Genomic DNA, 17,473 nt, shown 5'->3' with positions numbered 1-17,473 from the left:
TAATCCTTATTTTCCACTCTCCCTATTCAACCGACAAATTTTCAACACATAGCTACCTCTTGACACCCTACATATCTGACTTCTATCTGAAACCACGAGTAAACCACGAATTTGGAAGAGAGACTAAAAATTCACGAACAATTTGATTGAGAATCGCAGTCTAGGCACTAATTATTCGTTCCTCTGCCCTAATCCACCAGGAACTAACTTCGTTTTACTACGGCAACACGATTTCCCAGACGAACGTTGAGAAGAACGAGAGTAATCTTACACTGGAGACGTTTGACGATACAACCGAGATGCTAGATGAAGCGACGATGAGATGAACGAGGAAGCTGGATCTGAGCGAACAGAAAGAGGACGCGGGCATGAAAATTTCGGCGACGATCATGGGACATCACCAATTTTGATTTCCCGCCTTTTAGTCGACTTCGCTCCTTTAAACCAGCCCTAAGGCTTTTGAAAATCGGCTCACGGTTTGGTACTGGATCCGCACAGTCCACTCCGCGCGAGAGCTCAATCCCGTGAATTTGACCACCATCGTTACATAGTGTGCAGAGGTCCCAAACAAGAGTTTATGGTGGAAGAGTCTGACTCGCTCTTGCTGGTGATCCAAGCGTGAAGCATCTCTGCTTCTGAATTGGCCGTGATTGTGAACAAACGAGTTGTTTCCTGTGAATGTGTGGGTTTATGAGGTAGGCTGGGTTTGAAGCTAACGGTTCTGCTGCGGTTGATCAGTGGTGGTAGAATTCGGCGATGTCTTGTCTTTTGAGACGATGTGGGATCTCGGTTGCTGTTTTGTGCCCAATAAGTACCTTAGTATTTCCTTGTCTTGAAGACGCGGAGCCGATGAAATGGATACAGTTGGAATGCGGGTTGGGAGGTACTGTTGATCGATCTTTTAGTGCATGGTTGTGCGTAATATTTTTCTTTGACGTTGTGCTAACGTCCCGTATTGTAATTGATGCAGTTGAAGGCGGCGGAATCCATTAGCACCTGTGCGGAACCGTTCACCTAATTTACTATCGTTCGTTCAATTGTTGGCCGTGGTCACCATTCTCGAAAATTAGTCTTTTTCCTTCACGCGTAGGTTAATCAGTTCCAGATTCAAAAATAAGATTGAATTGGCGCAGCTCTGCCTCGTTTGTTTGGTGAGTTGATGACTATCCTCTGTTCGGGGTACATGAAGTCCCGATGGGCGCAAAATTTCAGCTCGATTTCTTACAGTACATACAACAGAGTATTTAGGTGATCATGCATGAGCAGAAAATACCTACCAAACTAGCTGGATGGGTGCAGTAGATGGAAAGCTGGAAAACAAAATATCTGATGGAATTCCACATCTGTAGCAGTTTTCGGAATCTGTGTTTTATGTGGTCGTAGAATTTTTATGGGACCACAGGGCATGACTGTTGAGCAAGCAGCTCTTCAAATCCCCTCACTGTTCCTGTTGAAAAAGACTTAGTTTTGAGTTTTTAGTCTATCCATCTCCTTTGCAGACTAATTTGATGTACAAACGCAAGAGGTGCCAAGAGGTAATCCCAATAGATTCATTGCTGCCTACATCCAAGACTCCTGGCAATGAATGCAGTTGTGGATTAATCGCTGCGCTATTGGAGCAACATCCAGATGTGAATTAGTTGACCCGTTCAGTATTTGGGCAATCATCTTTCTGTCGTCTTTTTATTTATTTTTTCATTATCTGAGCTCGTGTTTTGTCATGGATAATGGCCACCTACATCAGACATTTGATTACTCACTTATTTCATTTCATTTTTATTTATTTATTTATTTTAATTTTTGCAGAAACCTGAGTTTGGCAGAAAATCAATTCGAATGAACAGTTAAGATCACAATTTGATGTAATTTTGTTTGCATCCTACCGTGAATCAAGTTTAACTGGACTCAAGTATCAATCCGGTCCCGAAATCATGGCTACCCCCTGCGAGCCGTCAGTCAGCGTGGCGTCACTAGCTCCTGGAGTGATCTCCGGCCGAAGTTTCATGAGAAGGCCCGGAAGGCAACGCTGGGTGCCTTCTGGAATTTTAGTAAAAGCTGACGAAGTAGTTGTACCAGTGGCTCCTCCTCCTCAGTATCAGGTCAGCCAGCTGCTATACTTTACATTAAAAGTGTTTCACGGGAAGCACTACAAAGATTCCTTACGTCTCTATTGAAGCACGATATGTAATTTGGTAAATGTTGAGATCTAGAATGAAACATAACATGAGTGGTACATGTTCAGAAGAAAGTAGTGTTGGAGGCGCGTGAGGATCTTGAAGAGAAGGAGGCGCTTTTGCCAGAGGGCACTCCGTTATTATCGGTTTCAGGTGTAGAGCTGCCGGAGAGTGCAGTTGGACCTGCTTTGGAGTTTCTTGAATTCTGCTCTGCGTTCTACAAAGTGTGTGTTCTGTTTCACATCGATTCACTATACGGATCTTTCTTCACTTCTCGCTATTTGAGAATTGTTATATAACAGTATTGGACATCTTAATGGCAGGAATTTTGGAATTTGATTACATTGGTGGGTGAGTGAGTGAGCGCTTGTTTACACCTGCCGTTGAGTATACTCCTCTATGTTGCTCATGGATCTCTGCGATTTTTGCAGCCCCTTGGAATGAAGAAATCAGAGGCAGAGAAGTCATTGCACGAGGTCGTTAAAGGATGCAACTTGAAGAAAGGAAGTCAATGTCAAGTTGTGCAAGTCTTTGTGCGTCTGTTATCAGTGGTACTGTATGGGACTGATGAAGAGTAAGTGCCTTCATTCATGCAAGACGCGTGCTACTCTCCCTCTTTATATGTAAAATTGCGATTCATTTATCTTCTTTACGAAATCATCATATATTTATTCGGAGGCAACTGTTCTTTCCTGTGCATGGAAGTCTGATTTCATAGTTTGGAGTTGAACAGGTGTAATGTTGCATCCGGTTACAAGAGCAAGAATTCATGGCTGGAAGTTCTAAAAAAGTACTTGTACAAGAAATCTCACCCTGATCCGAAGGGTCTTCAATCAAGGAACGCAGAAGGAGAAGAAATTAAAGTCAAGGAAACTGAAGGTGAGGAGAGTGAAGTCAAGGACGCAGAAGCTGTATGCTCCTTCAAACCTTCTCCAACACTGTCACATTCAGTAGCATCTCCTTCTAATTCAACCCTCTCTCCTATTCAAGAATCAGTGCACAAGTTTGCTGCAGCGCTTGAGAGCGGAGCGGATGGTTTTGAATCCCTTTCTATTGAGGAAAAGCTGCAACTTCTCAATCTGCTTTGCAACGATGTTCTCGGCACTGCGTATGAGTTATTCTTACCCACACAGGACTTGAGATTTCATGTCTGTTTTCTACCACATGGATTTTCTACGTGTACTATCCTGTCTGGTCAATGGCTTTGTTTTGTAGTGTCATTTCGTTTCATGCCATTTCATAGGTGCACGATGACCTCTTCAACTCTCCAAAAGGTCTAGGAGTATGATCGTTTCTAATGATATGATTGGACTTGTCTACCAATCATAAAGCAGCATAATTTATGTCACCATAACTGAGATCCAGTTACCGAATCTTCTTCCTTCCTCCCTTTCTTCCTTCCTTTCTTCTTCTTCTTCATCTTCTTCTTCTCCTTTTTCTGTTCTTGTTATTTGTTTGTTTGTTTTTAATGCACCTGGAGAACAACTGGTTTGCTCTTTTTGAAGCTTGAAAGTTGTTGGTTACAAAGATATGGAAACATCCGCTTCCACATTTTAGACAAGTTGCGACTCCAGCTGCTTCATTAAACTATTTGGCGCTTGTTATTCGTACGCAGGGTACTAAGAGGACATATTGAGAGAGTGATGTTTGAGTACAATGAGACGAGGAAGGAAGAGAAGGAGAAGTCCAAGTCCGCGAAGAAAAAGGTACTTGCATTTTCATTTCAAATTTGCACTAGAACTACCTGGAACTTGTTTGGAACTGATTTTTTGTAGTTTCTTTTGGCTGCACCATGCAATGTTATTGATTTCTTAAGAATTTTGCCTCATATTTATTGCATGATATTCTCTCTGCAGGTGAAACTGGACCTAGAAAACCTGAAGGAGAGCTTGTTGACAGGTGGGAAAAGTGAAGGTGCGCAGACATTGAAGCAACAATCTGAAAATATGTTAAAGCTGAGATCTAATGTGTTGAAAGGATCAACTGCAGAGACCAGCATTTCAAAGGGTCCTGGTACAGGTGTTGTCCTTGTACCTGCTTTCTTTGGTTATCTGTGATGAATCCCGATCAGTAAATTTCTGGTCTTAAGATCTTAATATAGACTTCCCAACCCACTCAAGTCATATCAGAAGTGCCTGTTGTATGTTGTATTTCATTCAAGAAATGATTAGGTTACTAATTTTTCGAAATGAATACCCCAGCAATATTTCGCGACTAAGTCCTGGTTATTTGAAGCAACCAAATCAGTGTTCTCGGTGTACATCACTGAAAATTTCATGATGTGTCTGCGATCAGAAGCTCTCAGGAGTGATGCAGTCAAGACCGAGCCAGTAGTTTGGGACGGACCACGTGCAGTCTGGAAACTGAAGGGAGGAAACGATCGTACAGACGTAACCCTTCAAGGTAAGTTGGTATCACTGTCTTTGTTGTACCCAGGTTTGACATAGCTCTTTTATACCGAAGTGGTGCTCTTAAATGCTTAGACCATTTTCATCGGCAGAATCCAAGAATGGAAAAGAATACATCACTTGCAATCTGTACTTAGGGGTTGATGATGTTCCATCGATGTCTGAATATTTCCTGTTGCTGTGCATGAATTTTCTCAAATACTTACTTTTCCCCAAGCTCATGTTATACCGTTCTTGACCCACTCCAAGACTTATGATTTACTAGGGCATTAAATGCAAAACATTGTTGCAGTACTTACCTCATGTGTCGGGTATATCTTTTGCAATTCGCAACTTTGGAGTATTTGTATGAGTTCGCTTTTGTAGCAGTTTATTAAAATGGGTTCTGCAATTTCAGTTATAGCCGACATAGAAGGTATCCCGAAAGAAAAATGGACAGTGTACTCAGAGGCGGACAAGGAGGTTCTTGCAGTTTATCTTAATCAGAAAAAGAATGGTCGAAGAAGAGCGCGCAAGAGATATCAGCTGAAGACGATTGAAAGCCATCCAGTGATGTCAATAGATGCTGGAGCTGATGCTAAAGAAATACTCTCCGATGAAAGAGCACCGACCGATGGTGACCTTTGTATGTCTTCGTCATCTTCAGATGATAGTGGTTGTGACCAAGAGTCTGAACCTGAACCTGAACCTGAGTTTGAGGAATAAATCATTTTTGCTTCAGTCGGATATTTAGTGTTAGACTGCGAGAACCTTCATTGGCGAACAAATAGAGCCAAATTAAAACCGTGCCCCGTTCCTGAAGTCCCGAACTCGAGCTAATTTAAAACTCGAGTGGGCTTCCATCTTGAGTTGTCAAATTTGCAAGTCCTAAGCGGTAGCCAAATTTTGAGTGACGTTGAATATGCAGCATTATTACATCTCTTGGAAGAACAGAAGTTGTAAACCACCCACTAACAAAACGGACTCTGCGAACTCATGCGCGGAGGTGAAGCGCTGGATCTATCCTAACCGCAGTTCTAGAGCAAATTGAATGTGCTGCACAGCACATGTGCCTCTAAGAAGACAAGGACAAGTGATCAGATGTGAAGATATGTAATGGTTAGGTTCGATACACGAATTCTGGTGCGATTACCTTTACATTTAATAGATCCATTTTTTATGTGCTTTGAAATGCTTGGTCTTGCAAAATTCATTCCCGTTCCGTTTCTCAATACCATCGTAAACTCAAGCATCTAGTAGCAGAGTCTCAAAGGCACTCTCTTGCACGAAATGCACTACCATTTTCATTTCTATGAGCAAAATTGTTACGGATGCTCATACTGTGGATTCTACGTCCATCTATGGTTGCGTGCTGCTTGATTACATTCGTTCTATTGTTGCTTAAATTTCCTCTCGAGAGAGGATTCCTATGTTAGATACCCGACTATGGAATCCTTGTTTCCGAGGAAACCTAACAGCCACAATGCTTTAGATGCCATCTATGGTTGGGCAACGTCACTGGTAACTTTGCCAACAGCTAGACTTTAAGATTACTAAATGGACTTATACAGATCGCTACAGAGTTGCAGGTTCGCATCTGAGATGGCCAAGTTAGTTGTAGAGGAAGGTTGTTGGATTAAGTCAATCCGGATACATATAAGACAGGACAGATATAAAATAGTAACCAAGAATGATAGCTTTAACATGCTATGGTTGCACGACGCAGCCGACCGAAAGGGCGTAGAGCTGCTTTGATTTACCTCGACAAGGAGATTTATTACTTCAAAGAGAAAAATACAGACGTCTATTCATAGGTAAAATTATCCGCAAAATCCTACTTGTAGCAATTTATTACACCTGCGTGAAGACTGACAACGTATACATACAAACTTTTTTGATGAACGTGAAATTGTATACACAAGGTCATCATTGACCAGACAAAGAATCTGAATCAAAACCTTGCTAGGAGATTCTTCGTAGCTCTACAAAAAGGTAAAGAAAACTACCTTTTTTTATCCTAGAACCTCCTTTCAAATAGCTGTTACTATAACAAACTAATCACAAACCAATTACAACCTTGAAGGACCTATGACATATTAATGGATAATTCAAGTTTGTAGCTACGACTCCTGGAATGTAACAATCTCTCAAATCAACGCAATTCTAATCAACTCTTGGCGGTCTTTGAGTGCTTCACTAGCCAGTCGATCACGATGTCAATGTTAGTACAGTTTTTGCATGAAATGGTGTAGCATGCCACCTCCCTGTCGTTCAGTCCTGTTATGTCCCTGTGATCACACAGCCATCAACAAGCACGGACAAAGCCGAAAGAATCAAAAATTAGAAGAAATAACTATTCTGCTAGGATAAATCAGCAAATTGTGTCTACATTTTGAACTAAAAGCTTAAAGGTCTAGGAATGCTCCTAATCCGTCTCCTGCAAAGTATTTATCACTTGCAATCTGAGGATGAACTTACATTTGATCAATAAGAGCCTGCTTTGAGATAGCCTCAGGCTTGTCGATTTTGTTACCCAGCACAAGCAATGGAATACCATGAAGTGAAGGCTTATTCAGTAAATCGTGCAGCTCATTCCTGGAGATGGCGACGTTGTCTTTGTCTGCAGCATCAACCACGTAGCTGCCATGCAACCCAAATTAGAAAATCCTTTAGATACATAACCTGTTATCAGGTGATATATTCAAACATTTTAAGTTGTTCTGCGTATTGGAGAATTCAGGGTCAGAATGTCACGCTGCCTTCAAAAGATCGGTTGAAAGCATAAGGCGACCTGATCACTCATGAAGAAATTGTCAACAAAAAAAGAAGAAATAATGTTTGTGACATTACGGGAGGCACTTACACAATGGCCGACACTCCACGGCAGTAGCGCTCCCACATACTACGAAAGCGGGGTTGGCCACCCAAATCCCACAGTTTGATAGTAACATTGCCCTTCGACACTTTACGCATATTGAAACCGACCTGTACAGAGACCAGCAAAAGGAATCGCGTCAGCAGTTACAAAAGACATTGAAATTGCTAACAGACCAAACCACGTTTTGATTTGGCTGATGTACACAGGATCAGCGCATAATCCGTATCGTGAAACGCACCAAGTCTCCATACAGCGTACTGCTCTTACAACAATCATGAAAAGTGAACAATCAGACGCTTCTTGTACTATGCATTCTCAGATGCAGCAACATCCAAATAAGAGATTGAAGCACTTACGGTGGGAATCATATCTTCGCTATAACCACCAGTCTGCAAAAGGACAGCGATATAAATAAATAAATATTAAAAGAGCGAATATGTCAGCTAACAGTAGTAGTAAACATGCTATTCCTAATTGAGATTAAACCCTCCAACCTAAGTAACTGAACGGTGGATGGCCTAAGAGCTGATACTCAATCTACAAGCAATGGATGTTAGTGCAATTGTGCAATTAACTTCGATAGAGAATACCTCAGTATGGCAGTGGTCATCTGATTACAGTCTTACCAAGTCCACATATTCCAAGCAATAGGAATTACGTAAACAAGAATAAACACATCATGTTTCCTATTGTAAATAATCCGAACTGACCCTGACGGTCCACAACTTGTACAGCGTTTATAGGCATGCGCCATAGCTTGCTTGCGGAGGAGAAAATTACAGATACATACCGCAATAACATTGACAAGCGATGTTTTCCCAGCGTTCTGCAGACCTATCAGCGACAGCTCCATCTCTTGCTTGAAGAACAGGCTGCCGCACAATCTCTCTCCAATTAATCACACTAGCTCAAGAATTAGGAGATCAACCCAATCCATCAACATCACAGTAATTATAAATTGAAATCGTTTATATGAAACTGTAATAGTACCAGCCGGTAGCCTCATAAAGTCAAAACCCGAAAACGAACTCAAACAGATTTAGTCAGAGGATCCAAACCAGAAGCAATGAAATTGAAAAAGGTCACGTACCTGCGGAGCCAATTGAGGAACGAATCCCATATTCCCATCATCTTCGCAGTCCGCGACTTCTGCCCCAAATCCGAAGTAAAGCCCAATTCAAAAACAGACCCCCCACAATCTTTTCAAGTTGCAATACTACCAATCCTTGTCCCCAAGTCAAAACTCCTCGTAAGATCAATGAAAGCTGCGCCAAAAAATCCATTGCATGAAAGATCAATCACCACTCGAAAGCAGTACAACCCTAACCGGGTCCCCCTTTGTCAATGACAAACAACCACAGCATACAAGCGAAAATTCTCGCAAACCCTAACCCACTGCACGTCCACAAGGAAAATCCATTCAAAGCCCACCACCTCTAAAAAGACGCACACATTCCCAACCTTCTACCCAGACGAAATCGACCACGACATATCGAATCCAACACCTGCCGGACTCTCGGATCCTTCTCAAAAAAACAACTTCAAGCCTCAACCCTCTCTGTGAACGCTCACCAAACGTGAGTCGCAGTGAATTCTCAAAGAGAACATAAACAAGACCAACAACAAGAGGAGCGCACCGTGGAACTCTCCGAGCTGTCGATGCAGCAGCATGCGCAAGCCAATGCGAGCGGAAGCGAAGGAATGGACTCAATCACCCTGAGGCAAGCGTGGAAGGGGGATAGAACTGGCCGGCTTCACTCCACTTCGACATACCCGACCAGTTCGCAACATACCCCGGTTATAGAAAGTAGGGGAAATTCTTTTACGTGAGAAAATGGGCCATCTTTAAGAAATCTGGCTGTGATGTGGCCTTCTCGCAAGCCTGCCACACACGCCCTCGCACCACCGCAAGTGTTTCCTGTCAATTCTGCCAGTGCCGACGCCACCTTGCCAGCCGCCATCTATAATTGTACGTTCGTGCGCTGTGCCCACCGAGAATCAATCGACACGCAACTGACAATCTCAAAGCAGCGGAATTCCTCTTTCTTCCTACCGTTTAGCCGAGGTTGGGTTTCGCAGTGTCCATCACACAATCGTTCCAGAAATTCCTTGCATTTGGTGCAATTCGTGTTTGATGGGCCGGTACCTCACAGGGCACGCCACTGTGGTGAGTCCTCGGATCAGGAAGAGGTTTCAAGTCGTGTATAAATTGTTGTTGCAGTAGCTACAAGGTAGTGTCAGTTGTAAAGAGTGCGACACCGTGGCCGAGTTTTGGATGGTTTACAGACGGAGAGTTGGAAGCGGAAGGAGGAGAAACGGGCATGTCGTCAATTAAGTCGCATTTTGTGAGCCTCCATGGCACGGAGATCGATTGCGATGTAGAATTTCTGCTCTGCGTTATTTCGCACTGAGATGGGAGGATTGTGTGAGTTCGGGAAGATTAGCGAATTAGGGTATCAACTTCTCTGCTGTCATTCTAGCGGACGTGTGAACAGTGAGGGACTATTTGGACAGCACAGGAGGTCGAGAAAATGCGTCCAGCGTGAAGATGTGCAGACGTTGAATGAGTCGGATATTTACCATCGGATTACTCTCTTTTCATGGATGATCGTGGACCCGATTGGTAGACGATGGCAAATTTGGAAGGAGAATATTCTCGCGCCAACTTCCTATCATCGTTAGGGTTTCATAGTGGAGAGGTGGTTGTACACCTTGGTGGCAGGAATTCCGAAACCTGTCACAGGAATGCGATGACGTAGGGCGAAAAGCCGATTAATCGAAGGACTTCACTATCTGAGGACCTTAGCCTTAAGCCGCTCTCGGATACCATGGTTACAGACATCACAGCAGTGTTTTACATTTTGTGATACCCTTTTGAGAGCGTAGGAAAGAACACGGTGCGTCCATCATGGACTTATCCTCGACGCAGAGTTTCCGAAATTTTCAATGAAGCAGCCACGATTCTCTTAGACAAGTCACACCTGTGCATATTACTATTACGGAGTTTTTACTCCACGGCGTGCATTAATCTCACTAACAATACAACTTCCCTTGTCACGGGCTTGAACACTGAAAAAATCGTCAATTTGCACAATTTGATCATATTTCCTACTGATGGTAGTCACTAGAATGATGAGCAAATGTTAGCAAAAGCAGTCATGTTACTGCCTTCAATAAATAAAAACCAGTCTGGAGTTGCAGTATTAGTCACATGTAAATTCAAACAATGTTTTGGATCCCTGAAAGAAGGGTAAGATCTACGCTTGTCAAGGCAGCAACGCGATTCTAAAGCGACACTAGCGAGCCCAGGCAGCAAGCTACCAGACGGGGTAATGGTAACAATTGAAAATACTTTTGAAACAATTTAGAATTAACAGCCACGCTTCTATAGCAAATTCTTTTAGCCTACTAAAATCCTGAACTAGTTTACACGACTTCTTTCTCCAACCTTAGGATGGCCATAAAAGCGTCTTGAGGAACATCCACCCTGCCCAATGACTTCATGCGCTTCTTACCCTCAGCTTGCTTTTTCAGCAACTTCTTCTTCCGACTAATGTCTCCACCATAACATTTTGCAAGAACGTCTTTGCGCATGGCTGCAATATTCTCACTAGCAATCACCTTTGAGCCGATGCAGGCTTGGATTGGGATCTTGAACAGCTGACGGGGAATCAACTTCTTCAGTTGTTGAGTAAGTGCCCGGCCAACACTGTAAGCCTTATCCTGGTGCACAATGACCGCAAGGGGGTCGACAGCCTCATCATTAATCCTAATGTCGAGCTTCACCAACTTGCTTTCTCGATAACCCTTGACAGAGTACTCCATGCTTGCGTAGCCTTTGCTACGTGACTTCAGCTGATCAAAAAAGTCACCTACCATTTCTCCCAAGGGCAACATGTACACCAACGAAGCCCGGTTCTCTGTAATGAATTTCATTTCCTTGAACTCTCCACGCCTTTCTTGTGCTAGTTCCATCAAAGGACCTATATAGTCCTTCGGCGTGAGAAGCTCTATTCTTACGTATGGCTCCTCGATGGATTTGCGTTTTCCAGCATCTGGCAAAGCAGAAGGATTTGAACATTCAGTTATAGTGCCATCGGTGCAATGGACACGATACACCACACTGGGAGCAGTGGTGATGAGGTCGAGGCCGTACTCTCTTTCCAGTCTTTCCTGCACGATCTCCATGTGCAGGAGACCCAGAAACCCACATCGGAAACCAAAGCCCATCGCACTGGATGTCTCTGGCTCAAATTGCAGTGCTGCATCGTTTAACTGCAACTTTTCGAGGGCTTCTCGAAGCTCTACAAATTGATCTGCGTCGATGGGAAACAGCCCACAGAACACCATAGGAGTAGCCAACTGGTACCCAGGTAGAGCCTGGGCAGCTTTCCGAGAAACTGTAGTAATAGTATCCCCAACTCTTGCGTCAGCCACGGATTTGATGGATGCTGACAAGTAACCCACCTCACCAGCGTATAACTCATTCACTGGCATTTGAATAGGAGACAAAACTCCTACCTCGTCCACCTGATACTCGGTCTTGCTGTTCATGAACTGAACGTAGTCCCCTTTCTTCACCCTTCCATCCATCACTCTGAAGTACACGACAACTCCCCGATAGGAATCGTAGTAGGAATCGAATATCAATGCGCGAAGAGGCTCTGCGGCTGTGTCTTTCGGTGGGGGAATCTTCTTAACCACTGCGTTCAAGATCTCGGGAATTCCAACTCCCTCCTTTGCAGAACACAAAATGGCTTCACTACAATCCAAGCCTATTATCTCCTCAATCTCCCTCCGCACGCGCTCAGGGTCAGCCCCAGGAAGGTCGATCTTGTTGAGCACAGGGATAATTTCTAGGTTTGATTCGAGGGCTAAATACACGTTGGCTAAGGTTTGAGCTTCTACTCCTTGAGAAGCATCCACCACCAAGAGGGCACCTTCACAAGCTGCCAGAGACCTGGACACCTCATACGAGAAGTCCACATGGCCCGGAGTATCAATCAAATTCAGGCAGTAAGCCTCACCGGTTTCATCCACATAGCGCATACGAGCTGCTTGAAGCTTAATGGTAATACCCCTCTCTCGTTCAAGGTCCATGTTGTCGAGAAACTGCTCCTTCATTTCTCGCGCAAGAACGGTGCCAGTGGTCTGCAGCAACTTGTCGGCTAATGTTGATTTCCCATGATCAATATGTGCGATGATAGAAAAGTTTCTGATGTTCGAGATTGGAACTTTAGCTAATCGATCCTTCCCATTGTCCACACCTTTATTGGCAGCTTTCCCATTTTTAGAATAATCTTTCTCAGCATTTTCAGGTTTTGCTTCAAACGTCGCAGCCGCTCTTGCACCAAGCCTGGGATATTGGTCTTTCTCATCCAACCTAGAATCCCAATCTCTTCTCAGAGTAACCCTTTTCAGCAGTGAACGACCGGCCTCTAAATCATGTAAATACCTGCTTCCAGACCTGCTAATTGCGCTCCTACCTTGTCTCCTAACTACTCTTCCAGCGCATCGATAAGAAGTCGACGGATGCTGTCGAGGGTTGGTTTCAGTCGAACGTCGCGTTGAGATAATGGACCCATTAGCCGACTGCGAGATACAGGCTGGACTAGGAATGGTTGGAACTGCCATGGTGGCAGCACGTCTTGCCTGCGTAAATACAAACACGAAGTAACTACATTTCTTAATAAACAAATACACGTATTGCTGACACCGAAAAAGGGGGGGGGGGTAGGTTGAATTACAAACAGCAAAGACAATTTACGAAAATGTAATCCACGCGAACCACTATTTTTAAAAAAGCATCAGGTATCAGGAGGAGCAAGACAAGATTCGAGTCGCAGACAATGACATAATTCACATCTTAGCATAATCTTCTCGTGTTCTACATGACTCACTCAATACTCGAACAGCAGGATATTACGAAATTCTAACCACATGTGAAACTGCCTCCAATTAAGGATCTATATTATACTACGATTTCATCACTGCGAGCAACACACCTCCCACTAGGAACAGGGCAACTTCACAAACCATCTCCGGACTAGCATAATTATACTAAATTTGGCACAATCGTGAGGGTACACCGCAACCACATCGCTCCGCACTAATTCCCACTGTCACCTCCTCTATCCTCGAACCCGTGACGGATCATGAAAATTTTGAGCAGCCGTAGCAGAGCCACGACCCAACCAGAGATTCAACAAACATCCGTCCAACCCATCACCACTACACCCAAAAACACTAATGCCAGCATTTCCCAAACTCACCCAATTCCTACCCAATGCGAATTCCCGTGACCTTCCCCCAAAACCAGAAACCTATCAAAATCGCACCAATTCATCACAATACTCAGAGAGAAAACAAAACACGAAAGCGAGAAGGGACCCAGAGACCAAACCCAACTAAATGACGCCCGCCCAGCTGAAACCCAACGACGCTCAGCTCCACACACGCCAAGCTTGTCCACTACAGGCGTCGAAATGCACCTACATTCTGGCGCGGCAACCCACGCGGCACTTGAAACAGGAACGCAACAAGCGAGTGAAGAGAGAGGAGAGCATGAAGGAAGGCGACGAGCGTGGCTGCGCTGCTGGGTTAGCCCAGAACTGGCCACGCGATTGTGTGGTCGCCGTGGAACCTAACTTATCTCCCTTGGCGAGGAGCAGCGCCGCGTCGCGTCGCGGCCGAGCTCGCACTTGCTCGAGTCCCTCGCAAGTTCTAGATATCTATCCTCCTCACAACCTTTTTTTTATATTCTTGATATGAAAATAAGGTTGTGATTTTGTACAATTGTGTTTCGAAGGTTGTGTGATACCTTGAGAGTTCAACCCAAAGTTTATATTGTGGTTTTGAGGATAATTATGCTGACGAACTTATTTCTTCAACTTGTAATATGATTTGTTTCAGTAAATTATTATACTTGAGAAATGTTCATTTTAATACCAAACAAGGAATATAATGTAAAACATCCCCAAACAAGACATATCAAGATAAAACATCAATAAATCATTATAATCGAAACATATTTTTTATGTCATGATTTTTTAGCATATACCTTACTGAATTAAATATCTGTGGTGAAAGCTTATCATTAGTGGTGACGATAATTGATGATTAACTGTTCGTTTATATTATAATTTATTTCTAAATTACACATTTGATCACAAATATAGCACCGTTGCTTGCAAATTATACTGCTAATGCTTGCCAGAGATTATAAGTGATGTGATTTTTTGGCAACATAAGTGATTATCATTTTTTTCATTTCTACTTTGAAAACGGCCAGTCCATTCTATTTAACCATGTCCAAACCAATAGCATGTCATTCTATATATATAAAAACGTGTAATTGTTTGTAGGATATATTTTAAGTGCAAATTATCTACATAATTATTTCTATTTAGATTTAATAATCATTTTATTATGTTCAAAAACATCCTTATAGCCAAAATATATATATATATATATATATATATATATATATATATATATGTTATTATTTCTTATGTTATCTTTGATAAAAGATTTATAGCAAAATTTCTTGTGTACTTATAATAGGTCATAGTCAATTTTAATAATTTCATATATGTTATGGATCATTATTTTCTTTTCTATACCATTAAATATTTATGACATTTTTTTTAAAATTTTAGGCACTCATGAAAATTGCAATTATGTTTGAGATTTGTTTCTAAATTGAGAATTCTGAATATTCATAAAATCATGTTTTATTGACAATTTTTTTTTTCTTTTAATTTATGATTGCTAAATTTTTTAATATTATACAGGCTTATGCAATTGCACTATATTTTTAATAAAATACTTTTAATTATACATAAAGATAAATCTAAAAAAGACCTTAAATTATTTTTCATAAAAATTAATTCTATGATTTTTGCATTAAAAAAAAATTAAGATAAAGTATTTTTATTATGTCTAAAATTATAAAAATAAATATTTTAAATTCAAATTTAAATTTAAAATACATGATCTTGTATAAGACAAGATCCTTATTACATAAGATTTTCAAGTAGTTGTCAAGGATATGAATCTCAAAGAAAGAAAATCCTCAATACACTCTTGTGTCACCAAAGAGAACTAGAAGGTCACTCAAAAGGTGATGTAATATTCAACTAGAATGGCTATTGCCAAAAAACAAAAGTCTAGAGAGTCTTGAAACAAGACTAAAGATTAGAAAGGCATTGACAAGAGTGAAGAAGGCTTCACTCTTACCTCCATATATACTCTTAACTAGGAGCTATGTGGTGATATTCTATAGGACCTCCAACATATGTTGACTTTGTTAGCCACATGTTTTAACTTGTAAGGCAAGTTATCTATGTATGAACTACATAGTTAGTTTGTTCCACAAGCTATTATATAGAATTAACTTGTTCTATAAGCTACCAACACGTAGTTAATTTGGCCAAGTTTCTAACCTACAAACACATCTAAAATCAAAATTGCATCTATGAAGCTTCTAGGAAGCTTTTCTAGAGAACTTTATAAAATTAATCTATATTTACCTACTTCTACTTAATCATATGAGTAACTATTGGAATAAATGTATATGTCCATGACATTACTCCCCTTTTTAGGAACAAGTTCCATGAAAAGTAGTCAATATCTTTCATGGATCTTGCAATTCTTTATCTTGGTTTTAATGGATGTTGTTGATGAAAGGCTTCAACTCTCTTTGCTACATTTGCAAGATTCTTTGATGGCTTCTATGTGTGTTTACGAATATCATATCCATGCCAATGAATAATATATTCCAACATTTTTGGCGGTGCCTTGAATCTAAGACTTTTTTCACCTTAAATTCTTGATTATTATTGACTTCTATAAAAGGAGATGGCATTTGTCTTCTTCTCAAGATATTTAATATTTTATACAGCTTAATAATGGACACGTAAAATACAAGATGCATCTTCATAGACTCTAGTAGATGTAATCAATAAGCAATAGATTTGATTTGTTTACAAATAAGAAAAAGTCTTAGTCTATAATAGTCCAACTTATCACAAAGACGAGTAGTCTTGATATTGCAACAAAATAATCATACCTTGTCACCTATATTGAATTGTGGTTGCTTCTTGTGATAGGCATCTGCATTGATTTTTTTTTTTATTCTTGAGCTTTTTATAATTGTGTCTTTATTTTTGCATGTAGCTCTAAGAAATGATTTGCTAAATCCACCACCATAGGATTATCGACTTTTGAAAAGTCAAAAGTATCAAGTTGTAGATGATAACCATAATTGATAAAGAAAGATATTTTTTGAGTAGAAGAATGTATCGAATTATTATAAGCAAACTCTACAAATAAAAAAAGAGTTTTTGAATCATCTTCATAATAGTTGATGGTATATCTCAAATATTTCTCTAGAATTTAATTCACCTATTCTATTTGCCTATCAATTTGAGGATGAAAAGTTGAAGAAAAATTTATATCCACCTTTAGAATTTTAAATAGGATTCTCTAAAATATTGATATAAATTGAGTATTCCTATCTGATATAATATCTTTTGGCAATCCATAATAGTAATATATATTGTCAATGAAAAGCTTAATTATTTCTTCACTTGAAATAGATTTTGTATATGGTATAAAATGTGCCATTTTGGTAAAGCAATGTACAATTACGAATATAGAGTCATATGAACTTGAACTTAGAAGATCTATAATAAAATCCATAGAAATAGAAGATCATGGTTGTTTAAATATAGGCAATGATTAGAGAAGTCCATAGAATCAATGCCAAGGAGTTTTTAATCTTAAACAAATGTCACATGAATGAACAAAGTCTTTTATCGTCTACCACATTTGTAGTCACCAAAAATCTCTAGATATAACTTTTAAAACCTTATTGTATCCAAAATGTCTTAGAATTGGAAAGTCATGACGTGCTTGAAGAACATGTAAATATGCTTCTTCTTTTGGAACATATAGGCATCCTTTGAAATAGAGAAATTTGTTCTTGAACTCAAACTTTGAAACATCATGAGACTTTGAAGAAAGATTCTTGA

General features: G+C 40.8%; 3 protein-coding genes across 12 annotated transcripts; 1 reads left to right on the top strand and 2 right to left on the bottom strand.

The window, feature by feature from the left end:
* The first annotated feature begins 453 nt into the window (after positions 1-453).
* On the top strand, positions 454-5,753 carry LOC112278037 (uncharacterized). 4 transcript variants are annotated; one of them, XM_090247968.1, is made up of 10 exons: positions 454-695; positions 971-1,151; positions 1,807-2,099; positions 2,243-2,398; positions 2,606-2,748; positions 2,908-3,282; positions 3,790-3,880; positions 4,031-4,193; positions 4,470-4,577; positions 4,980-5,753. In XM_090247968.1, exons 3-10 carry the CDS (start codon positions 1,932-1,934, stop codon positions 5,285-5,287), a joined length of 1,512 nt encoding a protein of 503 aa, XP_090104094.1. In that variant the 5' UTR covers positions 454-695; positions 971-1,151; positions 1,807-1,931; the 3' UTR covers positions 5,288-5,753. The 4 variants fall into 4 exon arrangements, with proteins under 4 accessions (XP_090104094.1, XP_024366800.1, XP_024366801.1 ...); XM_024511032.3 differs by lacking the exon at positions 454-695 and adding an exon at positions 1,500-1,535 and having other exon boundaries at positions 1,010-1,151; XM_024511033.3 differs by lacking the exons at positions 454-695; positions 971-1,151 and adding an exon at positions 1,490-1,631.
* A 672-nt stretch (positions 5,754-6,425) lies between these two features.
* Positions 6,426-9,140, bottom strand: LOC112278039 (ADP-ribosylation factor-like protein 8a). Of its 7 annotated transcripts, none has more exons than XM_090247971.1 (7): positions 8,901-9,140; positions 8,530-8,704; positions 8,230-8,311; positions 7,796-7,828; positions 7,425-7,546; positions 7,040-7,201; positions 6,426-6,849 (listed from the first exon to the last, which is right to left on the bottom strand). In XM_090247971.1, the coding sequence occupies exons 2-7, from the start codon at positions 8,568-8,570 to the stop codon at positions 6,729-6,731; spliced, it is 561 nt and encodes a 186-aa protein (XP_090104097.1). In that variant the 5' UTR covers positions 8,571-8,704; positions 8,901-9,140; the 3' UTR covers positions 6,426-6,728. The 7 variants fall into 7 exon arrangements, with proteins under 7 accessions (XP_090104097.1, XP_090104099.1, XP_090104096.1 ...); XM_090247973.1 differs by having other exon boundaries at positions 8,530-8,585; XM_090247970.1 differs by having other exon boundaries at positions 8,530-8,585; positions 9,012-9,140.
* A 1,442-nt stretch (positions 9,141-10,582) lies between these two features.
* LOC112278036 (translation factor GUF1 homolog, chloroplastic) lies at positions 10,583-13,965 on the bottom strand. Its single transcript, XM_024511030.3, has 2 exons — positions 13,843-13,965; positions 10,583-13,091 (listed from the first exon to the last, which is right to left on the bottom strand). The coding sequence occupies exon 2, from the start codon at positions 13,071-13,073 to the stop codon at positions 10,866-10,868; it is 2,208 nt and encodes a 735-aa protein (XP_024366798.1). The 5' UTR covers positions 13,074-13,091; positions 13,843-13,965; the 3' UTR covers positions 10,583-10,865.
* Between the last annotated feature and the right edge of the window lie 3,508 nt (positions 13,966-17,473).

The sequence above is a fragment of the Physcomitrium patens genome, chromosome 26, assembly GCF_059467195.1.
Source record: "Physcomitrium patens ecotype Gransden chromosome 26, ASM5946719v1, whole genome shotgun sequence".
Taxonomy (NCBI): Eukaryota; Viridiplantae; Streptophyta; class Bryopsida; order Funariales; family Funariaceae; genus Physcomitrium; species Physcomitrium patens.
The sequence above is the reverse complement of the archived record's forward strand: the minus strand, read 5'-3'. Positions and strand labels throughout refer to the sequence as shown.

Excerpts from the sequence above, each read along its gene's own strand:
- LOC112278036 (XM_024511030.3), bottom strand. The coding sequence starts at position 13,073 with ATGGCAGTTCCAACCATTCCTAGTCCAGCCTGTATCTCGCAGTCGGCT.
- LOC112278039 (XM_090247970.1), bottom strand. The coding sequence starts at position 9,110 with ATGCTGCTGCATCGACAGCTCGGAGAGTTCCACGGTGCGCTCCTCTTG. Across the intron at positions 7,829-8,229 it reads CGCTTGTCAATGTTATTGCG|ACTGGTGGTTATAGCGAAGA; the intron begins GTATGTATCTGT and ends GTCCTTTTGCAG. Across the intron at positions 7,202-7,424 it reads CGTGGAGTGTCGGCCATTGT|CTACGTGGTTGATGCTGCAG; the intron begins GTAAGTGCCTCC and ends GTTGCATGGCAG.
- LOC112278037 (XM_090247968.1), top strand. The coding sequence starts at position 1,932 with ATGGCTACCCCCTGCGAGCCGTCAGTCAGCGTGGCGTCACTAGCTCCT. Across the intron at positions 2,749-2,907 it reads CTGTATGGGACTGATGAAGA|GTGTAATGTTGCATCCGGTT; the intron begins GTAAGTGCCTTC and ends GGAGTTGAACAG. Across the intron at positions 3,283-3,789 it reads AACGATGTTCTCGGCACTGC|GGTACTAAGAGGACATATTG; the intron begins GTATGAGTTATT and ends ATTCGTACGCAG.